General features: G+C 36.6%; 2 protein-coding genes across 2 annotated transcripts in view; one reads left to right on the top strand and one right to left on the bottom strand.

Annotated features, from left to right (window-relative positions):
- Window positions 1–9,889, top strand: part of si:ch1073-396h14.1 (disintegrin and metalloproteinase domain-containing protein 10) — a 30,103-nt gene extending 20,214 nt beyond the window's left edge. The window contains exons 9-15 of the mRNA XM_026930798.3: window positions 821–984; window positions 3,649–3,820; window positions 4,527–4,671; window positions 4,982–5,165; window positions 5,491–5,590; window positions 6,572–6,792; window positions 8,219–9,889. Of these exons, the coding sequence (XP_026786599.3) occupies window positions 821–984; window positions 3,649–3,820; window positions 4,527–4,671; window positions 4,982–5,165; window positions 5,491–5,590; window positions 6,572–6,792; window positions 8,219–8,335 (1,103 nt within the window). The 3' untranslated portion in view covers window positions 8,336–9,889. The remainder of the gene's footprint in view (window positions 1–820; window positions 985–3,648; window positions 3,821–4,526; window positions 4,672–4,981; window positions 5,166–5,490; window positions 5,591–6,571; window positions 6,793–8,218) is intronic.
- Window positions 9,890–10,052: 163 nt separating this feature from the next.
- On the bottom strand, window positions 10,053–18,202 carry LOC113536692 (lipoprotein lipase). The gene is made up of 10 exons (XM_026930799.3): window positions 17,980–18,202; window positions 16,120–16,313; window positions 15,861–16,040; window positions 13,786–13,897; window positions 13,439–13,672; window positions 13,015–13,257; window positions 11,971–12,091; window positions 11,692–11,889; window positions 11,416–11,511; window positions 10,053–11,312 (listed from the first exon to the last, which is right to left on the bottom strand). Exons 1-10 carry the CDS (start codon window positions 18,062–18,064, stop codon window positions 11,291–11,293), a joined length of 1,485 nt encoding a protein of 494 aa, XP_026786600.3. The 5' UTR covers window positions 18,065–18,202; the 3' UTR covers window positions 10,053–11,290.
- Window positions 18,203–18,604: the final 402 nt, after the last annotated feature.

Raw genomic sequence — 18,604 nt, forward strand, 5'->3', positions numbered from 1 at the left:
TGAAACAAGATAGCTCATGCTATCACTTACAGTACATTATAGCAGCTATAAACAGTTGTACCCTCACCAGCTTCTCTCTTTTTTACTCTTTGAAGGTAATAAGACAAAATAATTCATTTTGTTATGTTTTCGAGAAGTCGCAAAGCTATCTGTCTTGAAGAGTTTCCTGTGCTGGAAAACGGAGTTACAGCTTTACCTCCGACTGTTACAAAGTGCTGACACTGGATACTCCTTAAAATAAATGTTAAATAAATGTCTCTTTTTATAGAAAACTTCACAATACAAACAATTATACATATTCTCATTTGTTTATGTGGATCATCTACCATACAAGTTTCTGTGTAAGTTGCTACCATAGAAATGATAATGCATTAGAAGGAGCACATTAACATAAGCCTCTGATTTGCAGCTGCACTACTGTCTGAGCTGCTGTAACCAACACCTTCAAACCCATCGAGAATTCAATGGTATTGTGGAATAAAAAAATAGGCAGTGAACTGTGAACTTCTGGTTCAGTACCATTTTACGACTTTGATAAAAGAACTGTTTAGAAAATGTGCATAGTTTTAATAAGTACTGCTTCATTAAAACTGTATTATGCAGTTTTAGTTTGGAATTGGAATTGGGTTTGTTGGGATGGTAAGCTTTGTAGGGAAATATTTGGTCATGAAGATATCCCAGAGTTCTATTGCACAATACAGTAGGCTGCATTAGCCAGCGCAACTTCAGTGTTTAACTTTAACTGTGGCTGTCATGCATGAAGTAATGGGGATTGCAATTCAGTAGCTTCATACCTCCTTTCTTCTTCTGTCCTCTGTAGATAACTGGGGTGGGATCTGTTCCAAACCCATACACAATCGGGATGGCCAGTCGTCCAGCCTGAACACTGGTCTGATCACCCTGAAGAACTTCGGACGTTACCTTCTGCCCAAGTTCGTCCAGCTGACCTTCGCTCATGAGCTTGGCCACAGCGTGGGAGCTCCTGTGAGTCCAACACCTTCTCACCATCAAACAATGAGATGACCAGAACTTTATGGTTTCTTAGGATGGGGGTTTCCAGACTATTTGCAACCATGCTGTTACAGATTAACTAAGCTCATTATTGAAATGTGTGCAGTACAATTCTGGCTATTTATTGAAGCCATAGAAGTTTCCACTAACAGATCACAATTTTTATTCAAATGAATTAAGTTTCAAGTAGACATTATTTATAAACTGGGTTGTTTTTGATTTTTTTTGAGATTTGGATTAAACCAATTCAAGTGACCTATAAGAAGTCAATCATGAATACATTTAAATTATAAATGAACGATGTTTAAAAACAAGAACAGAGCAGGATTCAACAGATCAGTTCAAAACGTAGAAAGCTGGTTTAATAAGAAGTGTTTCTTGGTCAATGACAATTCCAAAAAACAAAACAAAAAAAAAAACCCACACTGTGATAAAAATCAAAATTACTTTAATTTCTGTTTATTTTTAATGAAAATAAGATTGTTGTTGCTTATTTATTTGTGATATTAATTTTGTACATTTTGGTCCTCGATTACTTGGAGCCAATTTTGAGCAGGTACAAACAACATACAACTGGAACCTTTGGTACTGAATTGGTGGAAAATGAAGGGAAAAAAAGGGGGGTGGGGGGGGGGGGGGGGTGGGGGTTGTGGGGGAGAAGAAAAAATACAGCTCCATGTTAATGTTGCCAAAATATCTGGTACTTTTGAGGTGTTGGAAAAAGGCCCTAAGAAGTGCTTTGTTAAAGGTCATTTGGGTGCTTTGTTATGTGCCCTTTGTGTGTTCACTGCCCTGTGATGTGACCTTCCCCCAGCTGTTTAAATGCTTTCTACTGTACCTGCGTCATCAACACCAGTGCTGTTCATGCTTCCTGAGCAGGCTTTAGATTTCTCCCATGCCTTCTGTGCCTGATCTTATGCTTCTGTCTCAGGTCCGTATAAATCAAGGTACTTATGTCAGTAGTTGGAAGGCGTGCATAACTGATGCATAACTGTTTCCAGACTTGATTTGGAGGTGTGGAGAGATCAGAGGATTCACTTCACCTGTGACTTATAAGAGGAGCTGTTGTTCTGTGCCCCAGTTCTCTTATTCCTCTCTGTGTTTTCTAAATTTTCTAAGTATTTTCTAAATTTTTCATCAGCAAATAGCAAACTAAATATACTCACCTAAAAATAATACCTGAACTCATTTTGTAATGGTTAGTCCTTCTTGGATGCTGCTTATGGTTGCAATTAAAGTGCCTTTCATAATTATTCACCACTATGATTTTTTTCCCCTAATCAAACCCTGATTGATACTTTTCCAGAACTTTGTTACGGAATTATTTTGATATCTCCTTGGTCTTCATGATGCTGTTTGTTTTGGTTTGTTATCTAGTAAAGAGTCCAGGAACAGGTGTATTTATACTGAGATTGCTTTGATTGAACACAGATTGACACGATTCAACTATTATTTGAGTTCTGATGGTAACTGGTTGCAGAACTAATTTAGGGGTGAATACTTATGCAGTCAACCTGTACATCTTTTGTTAGTAAAAAAAAAAAAAATAAATAAAATAAAAATTGCAAACTGTACTTGGGGGGGGGGGTGAAAAGTTTTGCAAGTCACTGTGTATAGATTGGAATTTGGGACAGGTTTCTTACCACAGAGCTAACTTTACATTGACTATTTAAAACAAAGACTCTCTTAGTATTTCTGTATAAAACTGGTTTGGGAAACTCAGTTAGTGATCTCGCAAAATAGGAACCTTTCATGGCCCAAATTTTAACAGAGTAGAGAACAGAACTTCAGAACCTGTGCACTAACAAACATAGCTAATGTTTGTGATCAACAATATTGTTAGTGTAACTGTAGTGTTTGACACATTTGGCAACATAAAGAATAAAACACGATGTGTGCTGTTGATTATTTTAATATAGCAACAAGTCCCCAAGTGTTTTATTCCTCTTTTTTATACCACAGCCCTTTACCAATGATTACGGATTTGATTATTTAAAAATGATATGTCTTAATTTTTATCCATTTATAGTTTCGTTTAATGTTGTGGAACATACGTGAAACAAGTTAGTTCTAGTTCTCCTGTATGTTATAGTAGTTGTTAAACAGTGGTTCCCTCACCAACCTCTCTTTTTTCTATCTCTTGATGTTAATAAGACAATAAAATGCAGCTTGTCATGTTACCGAGAAACTGCAAAGTGCAAAGGTATCTCTCCTGACAACTTCCCCACAGCAAAAACATGAACAAAAAATGAACAGCTTTGCATCTGATTGTTACAAAGTGTGGACATGGGAGACATAAATGCTTCCTTACAGAAAATATAACCCTATTATTCTTTGTTGAAAAAGAACAGTTTTTAAAATTTTGTTTTAAAAAGCATCCATCCTGTGTTAGTTACTATAGCAACTATATAACATATATAAATATACTTGTTCTAATATATGTACTAATATATATAACATATATTAGAACAAGTATATTTATATAAACCTCTGATTTTCAGCTGCACTATGGTCAGAGCTGCTTTTATATAAAATTTATGCCCTGATAGCATAAGAAATGTGTGTATTTAGACTGAGTCAACTCACACTCGGTCATGCTTCAGTGTCAAGCTCACTGTCTCTGTGTTTGCATGTTAGCATGATGAAGGCTCGGATTGTGGTGGTCTGGGAATCACTGATGGGAAAGGACACTTCCTGATGTTCCCACATGCTGCAGACGAGGTGAAGGAGAACAGCGACCGTTTCTCGCCGTGTAGCCTCCGGCACATGAGCCGTTTGCTGAAGATCAAGAAGGACAAATGTTTTGTGGGTGAGACATCAAACTCAACAAGTCAGAAGAAGCTGCTAGAGCAGGGATGGGCTCTTGTACACCTGGAGGGCCACATCGCTGCATATTTCTGTGTATCGCTAAACTACTACACTTGATTCAACTCAATCTGACAATTAAACAATGAGTCAAACCTCTGTAGGGTCCATTCCTGATGTTCCTGATCTTGATGGTTTGTCTGAACATGTCTCAGTTTACAATCTGAAAGTTGGCCTTGTAAAAAAATAAATAAATAAACAAATAAATCAAAACCACAACAAAACCCAAAACACAACAGAAAAATCGGGAACACAACAGAAAAATTGGAAACATGACAGCAAATTTGGAAACAAAAAAGCAATTTTCGAAACACGAATTCACGAATTCAGAAACACAATAGCAAATTCGGAAACACGTCAGCAAATTTAGCAACATGACAGTAAAGTTGGAAACGCAACAGTAAATCCAAATTCAAATTCTGAATCATGATGGCGGATTCGGAAACACGACAGCAAATTTAGAAACTCCACAGCAAATTTGGAAACAGGACAGCAAATCAGAAAACACAACAACAGAACAAAAAGGAAGCCATGTTCATCAGAAGAAAGAATTACTCCTCACTATTATAACATAAGCCACATCATTTGTTTTAAAAGAAATCACATGAACTCTGTGTGTGTGTGTGTGTGTGTGTGCTGTAACCTGCCAGTCAGCGATCAGCCAATCTGTGGAAACCGGATTTTGGAGAAAGGAGAAGAATGTGATGTAGGACTCAACGCAAGTGATCCGTGTTGCTACAGTTCAAGGGAGCCAATAGGAATTCAGTGTCGGCTAAAACCTAACCAACAGTGCAGGCTGGTATTCCGTCTCATTGGTTGATCCACACATAGCCTTCATGTAGCATTTTGTTCAGCATTTCTTTTAGATGGTTCGTAGCTTAACCCTCAGGTTTTCTCCATACCGGCTTAGCAACGCATCAATGGAGCAGCGCTGGCCAGAGATGCTATACCATAGATACTGCTAGTCAAAAGTTTTTAACATTTTGGTTTGGATAAATACTCTAGTATTAGAAAATTTGAGAAAGAAATAGTTATAGGTAAACTGAGAAATGTTTGTGACTCTCATTTAAAAGAGATTTATTATCTGTTTTTTTTAATCCCTCAGTCCTAGCCAGGGTCTGTGCTGCAGCTCTGGTTGTGTCTTTAAAACTTCTGGACTGCTGTGTGAGGAAGACTCTGAGTGTCGGATGAAAAGCATGTGCACAGGAACCTCTGCCACATGTCCTCAACCTGCTGCCAAGCCAAACATGACATTGTGCAGTCTGGGCACACGGGTTTGTCTTAACGGGGTGTGTCTAACATTATTTCACGTCTCAGTCTGTGTGTCCAGACCTTTACTGTGTCTAATATAAACAATGTGTCCTTAAATCACCAATATCCTGTTTTTTTGTTTTGTTTAAAAAAAAAAAATCCAAAAGAGTGCAAAGGAGAGTAGTAAATATTGGCAATATGTCGGCCTATGTGAGAAATATGGGCCTGTAAGAGAGCCTGAATTTTGAATATGTCTCTTTAGAAGGATGTTTAATGGCCTGAGAAATAGGAATGGGAGTTATATAACATGGAGCTGTTCAGATTGATGGATTTTATATTGTTGTTTTTGCATGTGTGGCGCAGGAATGTTCGCGCTCCCTGTGTGTCCTACACAGCCTGGAGCAGTGTGACTGCCCAGGGGAGAACAAGAAAGAAAAATGTCACATGTGCTGTCAGCAGAGAGGTAAACGCTGAGATACATTAAATTTATAGTATTTCTTGTAACCAGCTTTGTGAGCACCTGAATCTGTTTTTTTTTGTTTGTTTGTTTTGAATAGTTACTCTAATCTTGCTTGTAATTGATGTCATATGGGCTGTGTACAGACAATCACTGATTTGATATTGGGCAATAAAATACGCCCTTAAAGCTCAAAGTACAACTTCTGTATAAGTGTAATGTAAAGAATAATATTGTAAAAACTACCCACTTTACCTGTTTTAAAGGAGCTCCTATATCTATATATAGCTCCCAGGCAAATAGAGCTTTTTTATTGACTGCATATAGAAAAACCTATTGATTATCCACACATCAGGAGTTCTTACCTTATAACAGGGGTGGGAAAATAACTCAACTTAAGTAAAAGCATGGCTACTATAAATATCTTACTCAATTAAAAGTTTAAATATTGAGCCAAATTTCTACTTGAGTAAAAGTCAAAAAGTAACTACATTTAAACTTACTCAAGTATTCTGCACACATCTTTGAAGGTTAGTCTCATTGACAAAATGACGTGAAAATCTTTCCATAATGAGTGTAAGTGATGTAAGTCATTTTACCCTGCTTCTATGTCCTTCCATTTTTTGTGGAAAGGGCTTGATTTTTCGACACTGATATGATTTTGATTTGGATATCTTCAAAAAATATTTAAAAAGGGAAAACCCAATACAGCATAGCAGCCAGGCAAGAGAAAAACAGAAAAAAAATCTCATGGCATTTTACATTTTTAAAGAATACTTAGACAACCAGAGTGAGACATATTTTTCTGTTGTAAATATACTTAAGAGTACAGGGTATTCAATTTTGATAATACTTAAAGTATAAATCTTCCAAAATATTACTTAAGTACAGTAAAGAAGTACATTTACTTAAGTATTTTCCAGCCCTGATTATTAATAACAATCTTAATGTCTCTCATTACTAATCAGGCCATCTTTTTGTGATTAGGAAACCCCAACACATGCGCGAGCACCACTTCCTCAGTGCTCTCAATGTACTTTAAGGGACAGCGGGTGGCGTTGGTGCCTGGATCTCCATGCCACAAAAACCAGGGCTACTGCGATCACTTCCAGACATGTCGTCTGTTGGACGCGGATGGCCCCATTGCCAGACTGAAAAACTCCTTCCTGAACCTGCGCGAGTTTGATGACGTAGCAGACTGGATGAAGGTTTGACTTTTTTTTAAGCTTGTTTCAGTCCACAGCATTGTTTCTTATTAAAATCCATAGGAACTACAATGTACACAATTTGTAAATGTAGTTGCAATTTGCAAATTTTGATGTCTGAAAAAAAAAAAGTCACTCAGAATGATTTTTCTGAATAAATATTTGCCCCAAACCACATCCAGTACTTTCTGATGTGGTTTGAAAGAGAGTGGGACCCACTGTTAGCTAAAAACAAGGAAAGAACTGCACAGTGTAGCTGGGCATTATGCAGGTGGCCATTTTGGACAACTGAAATCATTTCATTTTTCAAGCTCCGCCCCTCAGAGTTTAAAGGCGGAATTGCAGTGGAAGACTAATAATGCAGATGATAATATACGTTCAACTTAGAACTTAAATTTCTAAATACAGGCGCTCGCTGCTCTTAACAATGTAGTTTGAAGCAAGTATAAGAAAATTTGTGTATATATTTATGGACAAGATATTGATTTGAACAGGTCCCAGAAGGACTAGTGGTTAGGCCACAGCGCTCTCACCACTTCGGCCTGGGTTTGATTCCCAGCCACTGGGGTTGCGTTGAAACAGTGCACTCTCAGTGCTGGTCCCAAGCCCAAATAAAATAGGGGAGGATTGTTTCAGGAAGGGCATCCAGTGTAAAAACAGTGCAGTTGTGACAGATTTAACACATTTGAAATGTGTCTGAATTGTGAATTGTGTCTGGGTGCCTATAGTTTTCATCTAAATAAATATTCAGTAAATAAATGCTAAAACAAATAAGTTGAAGTACAGATTCAAATTCTTCAGTGAAGGTAAAGTAGAAAATTATAAACTTCAATTTACTTAAAATATGAAGTACAAGAAGTGCAAGAAATTTCAAATCACTGATTTTAGTTCCTGATGAAAAATTTGTGCTTCTTTCATCAAGGAATGAATAAATGTGGGCTAACTAACAACAACATAATTTCTAATCTCTCAAATGTTGGCATTATAATAACGGTGACCATAACAACTAGCTGAATTCTAATCTTTATCTGTCACAATACAAACTAGCAGCGTACAGATTTCAGTGACCAGTATTAGGTGTCATTCTCACTGTCAAAGTTTAAATTTGTTAGTAATTTAGATCCTTAAAGTTGTCTGATGATAAAAAAAATCCCCTTAGGACATACAAATGTAGTGAGTAGAAAGGAGAGAAGAAAGGAGAGATATTTCTTTTGAAATGTATTAGGTGAAAGAAAAAAATGTAAAGTTAAAAAAAACTAAGTACAGATATTTAAGTACTTAGTTACTTAACTACAGTAAAAATTTCAATAAAATTGGGAATCTGTATTGTTGTCACTAAGGTTAACCAATCATCCTTGTTCTATCTATCTATCTATCTATCTGTGTGTGTGTGTGTGTGTGTGTGTCCCTGCTGTGCTGTGTTTGACAGGCCCACTGGTGGGCGATCCTGCTGGGAATCCTGGGAGTCTCGGCCGTAATGGCTGGCACTGTCTGTCTGTTTGGACATACACTTGAGAGTGTCGACAGAGAAGAGACGACACGTTAACTGAGCTGGAAATATGTCTGCTGGACAATATAAACACTAATACAGATACACTGTTGTTATATATTTGACAGTATATCTGAGTTTCTGTGCACTGTGCTCACACTCATTATAGGCACTGATTTTTAATCTCCGTAACTCTCACTATGCATTGACTAAATGTAGCCTATGTATGCAACTCACATTTTATTTCTGTGATTCTCCTTCCCTCTACTTTTTGTTTGTGTGTTAAAAGCAAGCTAGCAATTTTTTCAGCAATTCAAGTTAGTTACTCCTTCCATAACATTAAATAAACACATCCTCACAGGAAACATCACCATACCAATGACTACACACATTTTTTAGTCCATTTATGTGGAGTGTGTAGGTTTCTAACAATGTAAGTTGTACCTATAGAACAATAACGTATCAGAACGAGTGCATTAATATAATCCTGTGATTTGCAACTGCACTATTATCAGAGCTGCTGTTATAGAAAATTTTAGCAAAGCAGGGTAAGTGCAACAAGTTTAAACCAGAGGTAAAGCCTAGCTTTACCTAGCTAAAAGCAAAATAAAACAGAAGGAGCAAATTAGAGACATAGAATAGACATTTGCAAATGCCAAGTGTAAAGTTTCAAAGCTAGGTAGCTAATGTTTGCTAGGTAGTTTAGCACAATGTTTTAAATAGATAATCCCTAAAACTTACTTTCTTCATGTTTCTTTCTGTGATGTTCAGAGCTGTGAATCATTAATTCTGCCACTGTTCATTTTAGTAGCTTTTTATTGTGCAATCTGTTATAGTTCGTATTGTTTAATCTCATATCTTATACATGTATACATCATTTTTATTTCATTATTTATTGTTATTCATTTTGACTTTTTTTTTTTTAAATCTATTAGATAAAATTTTTAAAAACAATATTTTAAAAACATTTTTACAGAATTTTTTTCAGTTTCTCTGAACTGAACTGAAATGGTTGTTTTAACGAACACATTTCTATCAGAATCTTTTGTTAGAATATTTGACACTTTTAAATATTTAAAATGTATATTTGCCAATGAAAGACCATTGTTTTACCAGTGTTATAGTACTCAGTAGTTGCACACTATTTGAAAATGCAATACAATGTGCTATTACTGTAAACACATTACTGTAAATATTGAGTGCAGTAAGATCCTGTAAATTTATAAGATCATTTTTAGAAAGACTCAGGGTGAGAGGTGTAGACAGAGAGAAAAAAGCCTCTAAGGGTCAAGAAATATCAGATGTGAATATTCCTTATAAACTTTGGTAATCTCATGAACTTGTACTGAGTGTAAAAACTGTTTGTCTTTGTGGAGTTTGTGCTGTATTCAGCAGCCTGTGTGTCAGATTGCCCTCCTGATGTTATCACTGCAGAATACTGAGTACAGCTATATAAATAACTCAGTATTTAAAAGAGACGGAGCAGCGTTCAGGGCTGACTCATCTGTGAGTTCTGCATTAACACTGACACAAAACACCTGACTGCAAATGTTCATTTTTATGATTCTGTATTCCAGATAAATTTTAAACCATGGCACAAAATTTCTATGATTTGTGTGACTGCTTACATACAACATACACACACACACACACACACACACACATTATATATATATATATATATATATATATATATATATATATATATATATATATATATATATATATATATATATATATATATATATATATATATATTATTAAAGAGGTGAGATTTATTGATTGAGATATTTGATATTTTTACATATTCACATATGTATAATGTTTCATATTATACAGTGACTTACAATGAAAGAAAAGAAAATTTCCCATTGTCTTAAAGTGCAAAACATCACACATTCAACACAAATCTGAGATTCTCTCTGGGTTAGCAGATCTCTTTGCTATCAGTTAGCCATTTAGACATTTTAAAGTAGGGCCAGATTAAAAAATAAAATAAAATGTGATGTCTAGAATTAAAAGAATATTCCAAAATATTTTAATACATTCAGTGCCTTCAAGTAAAGACAAGACAAGAAATGAAAACAAGAAAGACATCTGGGAATCATTTTGGGTTCTACAGTCATCAGGATTTATCAAAGTACAAAACTATTTTAGGAAGTTCAAATACTTTTCAAAGAACTGCTCATGGAGTCTACACTCTTAATCTAATCTAGGGTTATTTTTTATGCTAAAAATGTGATATCCATCTAAGATCTAACCTAATCCAATATCTAATCAAATCTAATATCTAACTGAATCTATCCCAACATATAATCTAATATCAGATTTAACACCAAATATAACTTAACATATTAGCTAATATCTAATATAACGCAACCTAATTTCTAATGTTATCTAACCAAATATAAACTAATGTCTAATCAAATATCTAATGTAATCTAATCTAATATATAATTAAATCTATCCCAATGTCGAGTCTAATATTTAATCTAATCTCTACGAATATAATTTTACCTAATATCTAATCAAACCTAATCTAATAAGTAATCTTACTTAACATAATATAACATAATATAATAATTTCATCTAATATAATATCTAACTTAACCTAATATCTAATCTAAGACATTCATAATTATTCTAACTGAATCCACTGTTCGGTTCAGTCCTCTGATGTCAGCTCTGGCACACATGGTTTGAGACTAAGCTTCTCTGAGTGCTGTGTTCAGGAGCAGAGCACAGCAGTGGTGTTTAATATGCTAGCATCCAGTCTTTGGCCTTTACTAAATCTCCATCACAGAAATTTGTACCGTTTCATTATGCATTAAACAACCATGAGTTAAAATTGAAGTGCTTGTAAAAAAGAATGTTTTAAATGAATTACAATAATACAATACAATAATATAAAATGTACATAACCCTAAGGTCAAATGCAAATACGGTAAATAAATAAGATCAGAATAAATAATAATTCAAGTGCTTCATCCCAGTGGGTTAGAGTTTATCTTCTCATTCGCTTTTGTACTTGCGCCTGCGGAGTTTGAAAAAATTATCTAAAGATTTGGATCAATATTTTGAATGAATAAAATCATCTATGCTACAGGTTGCGTATGAATTACTGCTGGTACTCTTACCTCATAGACGATCTCCTCCATGTGTTTTTGCATTTCACAAAAATCACCTCATGAAGCAGATTTGTATTTTGGAGATCCTTTGAACAAAATACAACCCTGGTGAAAAAAGAAGCAAAGTTTTAGCAAAAATCACATCACAAACTTACTAGGACAGAACTGAGCTGAGCTGACAAAATGTAGGAGATGCAGCACTATGGACATGAAGTATATACTGGGCCTAATCCAGTGAATTGTGAAAATCAGGAATGGTGTGTTTATAAAAGTGAGCAAGCATACTTTTTTTGTGTCTCCCCGATCCAAATGCTTATTTTTCGGACATGAAGTTCAGGGGAATCTCCGTTCCACCAGGGCCACATCATGTTCAGCAGTGAGGAAGAGTACTCCATCTTTAACTTAAGCATCAGCAGTTCACCAATATCTTCCTCCGTAACCAAGAGAAAGGAATGGGTCGTGTTGGTGCCAATTTTTCCTCTTCTGCTTAAGAAACAGGTAACTGAGTGCTTGCTAACATGCGATTATGCCTAATTATGGCTATGGATAGTAGAAGTTACTTACACATTAAGATGGAGATTTTCCGCATTGCCATTGGTGCCGTAAAGGGAAGCTGTTAACATGGATTCTGTCACAGACTGATTTGTCTGTGCTGTGAAGTGAATCTTCAGCTGATAATGATGAACTGTGCAGAGAAAGACAACCATGACCATCAAAATTCAAGAAATGGGTTCTTTCTAAGGAAGGCTTAGCTGCACTTGTTTAAAACAGGTCCTGCAGGGATTCTACCAGAACTTGCAATGCAGTAGGAGCCCTCTCTTACAGGGTTCTCTATAGAACCTATAATGGTTTCCCTGATGGCGGTACAGCAGGAATCTCAATATCATATTAGCCAATTGCAAACCTTTTCACATCTTTGGCTATTTTTACTATTTGAATTCTGTTTTTGATTCCAAACTATAATATTTAAGCCAGAGCTAGCTCGCTGTCCTCAGAAGGTGCTATTTCCCACTTGCAAAGTTGTAATACTTAAAAGCAAGTATTTGTGTTCAAGTCCAATGCTAATGTTAGCTTGTTAGCTAGTGTCAGCTATTTCGTACTAACATGAAAATCTACATCAACAATTTTATAATCTACAAACAGTGCTTATAGATGTAAGCAGGTGTCTATATCCTAATTAGTGACTACAAAAGTAAGTTGTTTTAATAAAAATAAAGAATTAAGAACATCAACAACTTGGACATGGTCAAGAGCTTGCATTTACAATAATTCCAATTGCTAATGAAGGCAGCATAATGTAGTGTGCTAACAAATGTGGCTAGCTATGTAAATTTAGACAGCTGCTTCATTAACATTAATGTCAATGTTAGGACAGCTAACTAGATAGTTAGCTGTTTCCCAGCTTAGCTAATGTTGTGTGTTTTATGGTTTGTTTGAGTATGAATGTTTATGTGAATTTCTGATTGGTTGAAATTTTTTAACTTATGCTACACCTTTGTTGAAACCCAGGGACACCTTTTTGGCTTTTACACAGATCTGTACTTGGATTGGCTTAAATTTGGCAAACAGATAAATGTAACAATAAGCTGAGGAATCTTAGCTACTGACCTCTAAATGGCATGGAGGCTCGGGTCTTGGTGAACATTTTCACGCTGCGGGCTTTGCGAACCCTCCTGGCATCATAGCCCACCGTATTGCAACGGTTCTTATGGCACCTGAGACACACTCCACGCTCAAACATGGTGCTGCTCCCACAGCTGTAGGCTTTACTGGGCTCTGCTCCATTCAGGAGGGAGTCAATAAACAGGTGGACCGATCTCTCCTGCTCACACTTGATGACTTCATTCATTGCTGGAGAGAAATGGGATAAAGTGTAGACTGAGCATCCACACAAAAAGTCACAAATAATCATATGGCAGTCTAATTTAAGGCAATAGTGCACTCTACAGGCACAGAAGCCACGCCTCCTTCACTGAGATGGACAGGAACAGAGGCCACGCCTCTTTTTCAACAACACAATTAGAGTTCTTACCAAGCAATCCATAATGTGCGATGTTCTCAAGGGCTCCTCGCAGGTTGCAGCCAGGTTGGAAGCTTCCTCCATTGGGGTAGATGTCCACATGGCCGATCGGCTGTTCGATACCAATGCTGAGGCCCAGGGTTCCTCCTGAGAAGGTGTGAAGAATGTCCACAAAATGGGCATCATCAGGAGAGAGCCGACAGTGCACGTGGACTCCTTCAAAATCTGGTCCTGCTGGATCAAGACCTACAAAGCCCAAACATCAACTTATGGATCGCATATAAAGTAGCTGGTTTGGCATCATAACTGATACAATTTTAATGTTGTTCCTTGGTTATAGAGTTGAGATAAACATCTACCTGTTATTCTTCCAACTTTTCTGGAGGCATGGCTACCTGCGATTCCAGCAACATGGGCACCGAGGCTGTAGCCAATGAGATGAATCTTCTCCAGTGGAATATTGGTCGTCTCCTTGTTTTAGGAATATAGGCATAATTAACAAAAAGCTGCCATCATCCATTCTGGTATGCATACATTTTGGTTTTAAAACAATATTTTAAATAAACAATTGCAGTGCTTACTATTTAACTTTAAAGTTATTACTCTAGCTTAGTAAAATCTTATCTTACGAGACATAAGTTATGAGACTACTTTTACCACTTCTGCCTACTATATTTTTCAAATTGTTTATTTTTGCACTATGGTTATTTTCACCTAGTTGGCTAGTAGTACTTATTCCTGAGCAGTCCTCTGATTGGACAATGGAAAATGTTAATATCCAGCAGTATCAAAATCTGGATGGGGAAAAAGGTGTCTTTTGCACTGACCAAAGGTAGTCATTTTAATATTTTATGTATTAAGTTTTATATCAACAGGTACAATTTTAAACATCACTAAATCAGAAAAACAAATGACAAGACTACCTCCTCCCCAAGCTCTCACCCTTACTCAAATGCACATAAAACAAGCCAGACAACATGGTTGTGGTAACTAAGGAATGGGTAAAAGAATTGAAAAAGAGTACAAAGGACAGACACAAACATATAGAGGATACAAAGTGAACAATGAAGTGAAAGAATGACAAACATGCCACTGGATTTTTAATTTTTGGATTTGCAATATATAATTGAATTTAACTGCTGTTGAATTGATTGATCTATTCTTTCAAGTCAAGAGGAAGAGATCATATCAACTGACCATCCTTAAAAACTAGGTCTTTTTGGCAACAACCACACCAAAGTGACAGTTGACTATCCAAGAACGTCTAAGTCAATATCTGGATCAATCTCTAAGCTAGATACCTTTAGTCACAATTAGAACGTATAAGCAACGGTCCCCTCAGAACTCATAAATCAGATATAGAGTGGAGGAACTGATGGGTAGAATGTGTGAAGCTGTAAATTCTGAAGCTGAAGACTGGCATTAAGAGAGCATTACTGAAACATTTGTAGACCCTTAGCTTGCCTACAGTTTGTCCCCAACATCACTTTCCCAAGCTGCTTGAAGGTGCCTAGAAGAACTGATCAGGTGAAAGGAGACGGAAACAAACAGTTAAACCAAACACTTAGACACTTCCTTCTCTTGCTGAGAGTCTCACAGTCAGAAAACTGTTAGACATAGTGATGAACCTGAATATAATGGAAAAAAAAGAGATTGAGAATGATCCAGCACCCTGTGAAGGGTGAACAGAAGGATGCAGGTGAAGATTCAGCCCTCCAGAGCAGACAAACCAAAGGGACAAGACAATTATCAAAAGAGAAATCCAGAAACAAACAAAGGTCAAAACAACTATAAGGGGAATGTAAACAGCTCAGAATGTCACATGCACATGCTTAATGAAAGGCAACAAAGGCTGAATGAAAGTCTGGGTTATTTAAAGGGAGTATGTATGTCATCGTGTACAAGTGTGCCTTGTTAGAAGTCGATTGTGACCGTAGATATGTTTGAGTTTGGTGTGGTGACTGAGAGACATGTGACATAAATACTGGCTGACGATAATGGGAGTGACTCCTATGTCCAAATGACATTATATGGTCATCATTTGCAAGTCTCCACAAGGCTCCCAAGGCCATAAGTTATCCCATGAGCATCTTCAAGGTACCCTCAATATACTCTCAATATACCTTCAATGTACCCTCCGTGGATCTTCACTGTATTCTCAATATACTCTTAATGTACTTTCAATGTACTCTCAATGTACTTTCAATGTACTCTCAATGTACTTTCAAAGTACTGTCAGTGAATTACAAACTACTGTGGTATGACATACAGTGGATACTGCCTGATCTTACACTTCCCACATTTATTACCAACCTTTATAGGTTTCTTGTACTGTCTAATCCATTTGGGTTTTTTTTTCATGCTCCATACCGAACTTATGTGTTCATATGAATGTGTGTTTGGAAAGCATACTGAGTGCTTTATGAAATCATACCTCTATCCAATCAATGAAGCGACCAACCTCTTGTCCCACCTCTTGAGTATTTTGCGCCGCCACGCCATAGTGATTCTGAGCTGTGTCCAGCCAGTCCACCACTACCACATTGGCATCTTTCTCTCTGTTATACAGCGCAGCTACCAGTTTGGCCACCCAGCTCTCAAACAACCCACTCACCTAGCAAATGTGAGATTGCACATCAATTACTCAAGTGTAAACAAAGGTTTAACATTAAACTGGTTTCAAGAGGAATTACCGTCCATCCATGTATCACCAGAAATGTTTTGGCTGTGCTGTTGAAATTGCAGTTGTGCAAGGTTTCAGTTTTGCCTGGCACAATGTAACAAATGTCATCGTCAGGCAATGATGGTTTCCTTAGAGAAAACTTGGAATGGGCCTCACCAGCCTCCCTCTGGAGACCCAGGCTCTTGAGGGGCTCCAAGAAGTTATCTGTGAAAGAATGGGAAAAAGTATGTCGTAAATATGTTGAAATGCTGAAGGTTTATCTTTCAGATAACAAGCTATTTGGGAAGAAGTTCAGAAGTGGGGCTGTGGCGCAGATGGTAGCATTGCTGCCTTACAGCTCCAGGGTCCTGAGCTCAATCTTCAGCCTTTAATCTTCTCCTCATGTGGGTTTCTTCCCATCTCCCAAAACATGCCAGTAGGACAAAACATGCCAGTAGTTTTCCCAGGATAAGCTCCTGATCCACTGGGTCCCTGACCAGGATAAGGCACTTATTGAACTTGAATGAATTAATTTGTTTAGAAGTAGCAAACAATTCAAAAGTAAAATTTAGGGCATTTTCTGGATCCAAGCCTATTTGCACCAAGAGTTCCAATAATTTGGTTTGAAAGTAAAAGCTGGTTTTTGAACCTAGGTGCAGTCAAGGTAACCTATCTCGGGTGCTCTGGGGTTTAACTGAAAGATAATGGTGTGTTGTTTGGAGGTGCTCCTGCAGGAGGACTCATCTCACACCAGATATAACTGATGTTGATCAAGGTTTGAATATCATCGATGGGAACGACGAAACATTAATAAGAACAATGTCTCTCATTCTGCAAAAACTGCATGCACAATTGACGAGGCATATAGAAATGTGCAACTGGTTCAAGGAATTCTTCATCCATGATGAAGCCCTTTCTATTTGGCGACTTGGGTATAATAATAAGAACAACAATAATGGTCAATTTAATAAAGACATCACAGGCTTCACAAGTTTTACTAGTTTGTTTGTATATACTTCAAGGTATATCATGATTGTAGCTTGTAGTAATATAATTACAAGATGTTATTTTTGTCCACTTCATGCAGCCATTGCAGATACTGAAACTACCCAAAACCCTCAAAGAACATCATCTGGAGTGTCTGAGATTGGTCAGGATGTTCACAGGACAGAGTGAAATGTTTAGGGATAAGTTATAGGACAGCCATGCTTCTCAAATTGGGGCTCACTGACACCCAGGGGTCCATGATGTATACCAAGGTAGTCCCTAATGTTATGTTATGGTTATTATTGAATTGTCATATTTGTAATCGTAATTGACAGGTTGCTCGAAATGATTGGGGTTAATCTAAAGCTCAACTATAATACAAGTATAAATAATGTTAACTTTAATCCAGCTGCAGTTAAAAAAAAGGAAGTGATGTTAATATGATACACAGTGTTTCAAATCTACATCTGGATGAGTGTACAGGAATAGATCTAAAAAGGTCTAATGGCTCGAATAAATGAATATGATGGTATGTGTTTGCTCTGTTTTTAAAATTAAATTTGTACCATGATCATAAGGGGGTCTGGAAATGGTTTTACTCTGGAAGGGGTCCCAGGTTGTAAACCATATGAGAACCCCTGAGTAAACGTGTTATATATATATATATATATATATATATATATATATATATATATATATATATATATATATATATATGAATTCCAGCTATATATATATATATATATATATATATATATATATATATATATATATATATATATATGAATTCAAGTTTTAAAGTTCAAAATATATAAAAGCATAAAAGCATATTTATGATATTTCATGGATGTAAATGACTCATTTGACTGCAGTAAGAGATATAACTTGCAGTTTGTGCACTTACCATGGAGACTGAGTGTGCAGGACAGTCCCTCCAGAGCTGCGAGCCAGAAGACACAGAAGACACATTTGAATGGGCGAATGTTCATTTCTTAATTTTTGCGCACTTGGATATTTTTTAGATTTTTTTAAAAATTATTTTTAATCACAATTTGGCCAAAACGCAACAGCACGACATCCTAAACAGACTGAATGAATAAGACGAAAGGAAATGAGGAAATAGTACACAAATCGCAGTAATAAGCCGAGGGCTTGTCAGCCACCTGCGTGTTCCGGGTTCCTATTGGCTGGGGTACAGGTAGTGGGCGTGGCCTAAGCACACGGTACTCTAGCTTGCGCGTTAGTCCACGCTGATCCCGGGTCAGTTTGGCGCTCTTTTTTTTTTTTTTATACCGCTAAACTCAGGATTTGTTTGGGGCTTGAGTCTGTTTCTCACTTTTACTGTATGTACTGTATGATGAAAACTTTTGATATTGTAAATAAAGTTTCTATCTATCTATCTATCTATCTATTAGCATGTCATCTATTAAACGATATACTGAGTCTTTTTTATTTCATATGGAAAACACTCACTTTCAGTAAGCACAGGAACACTAGATGTGAGGTGGGAATAAACCCTGGATGGGAAT

The sequence above is a fragment of the Pangasianodon hypophthalmus genome, chromosome 11, assembly GCF_027358585.1.
Source record: "Pangasianodon hypophthalmus isolate fPanHyp1 chromosome 11, fPanHyp1.pri, whole genome shotgun sequence".
NCBI lineage: Eukaryota > Metazoa > Chordata > Actinopteri > Siluriformes > Pangasiidae > Pangasianodon > Pangasianodon hypophthalmus.

Coding starts and splice junctions, on each gene's coding strand:
- LOC113536692 (XM_026930799.3), bottom strand. CDS start 18,064: ATGAACATTCGCCCATTCAAATGTGTCTTCTGTGTCTTCTGGCTCGCA. Junction 16,041..16,119: donor TGGTGATACATGGATGGACG/GTAATTCCTCTT, acceptor CACATTTGCTAG/GTGAGTGGGTTGTTTGAGAG. Junction 11,890..11,970: donor GAAAATCTCCATCTTAATGT/GTAAGTAACTTC, acceptor TTTCTTAAGCAG/AAGAGGAAAAATTGGCACCA.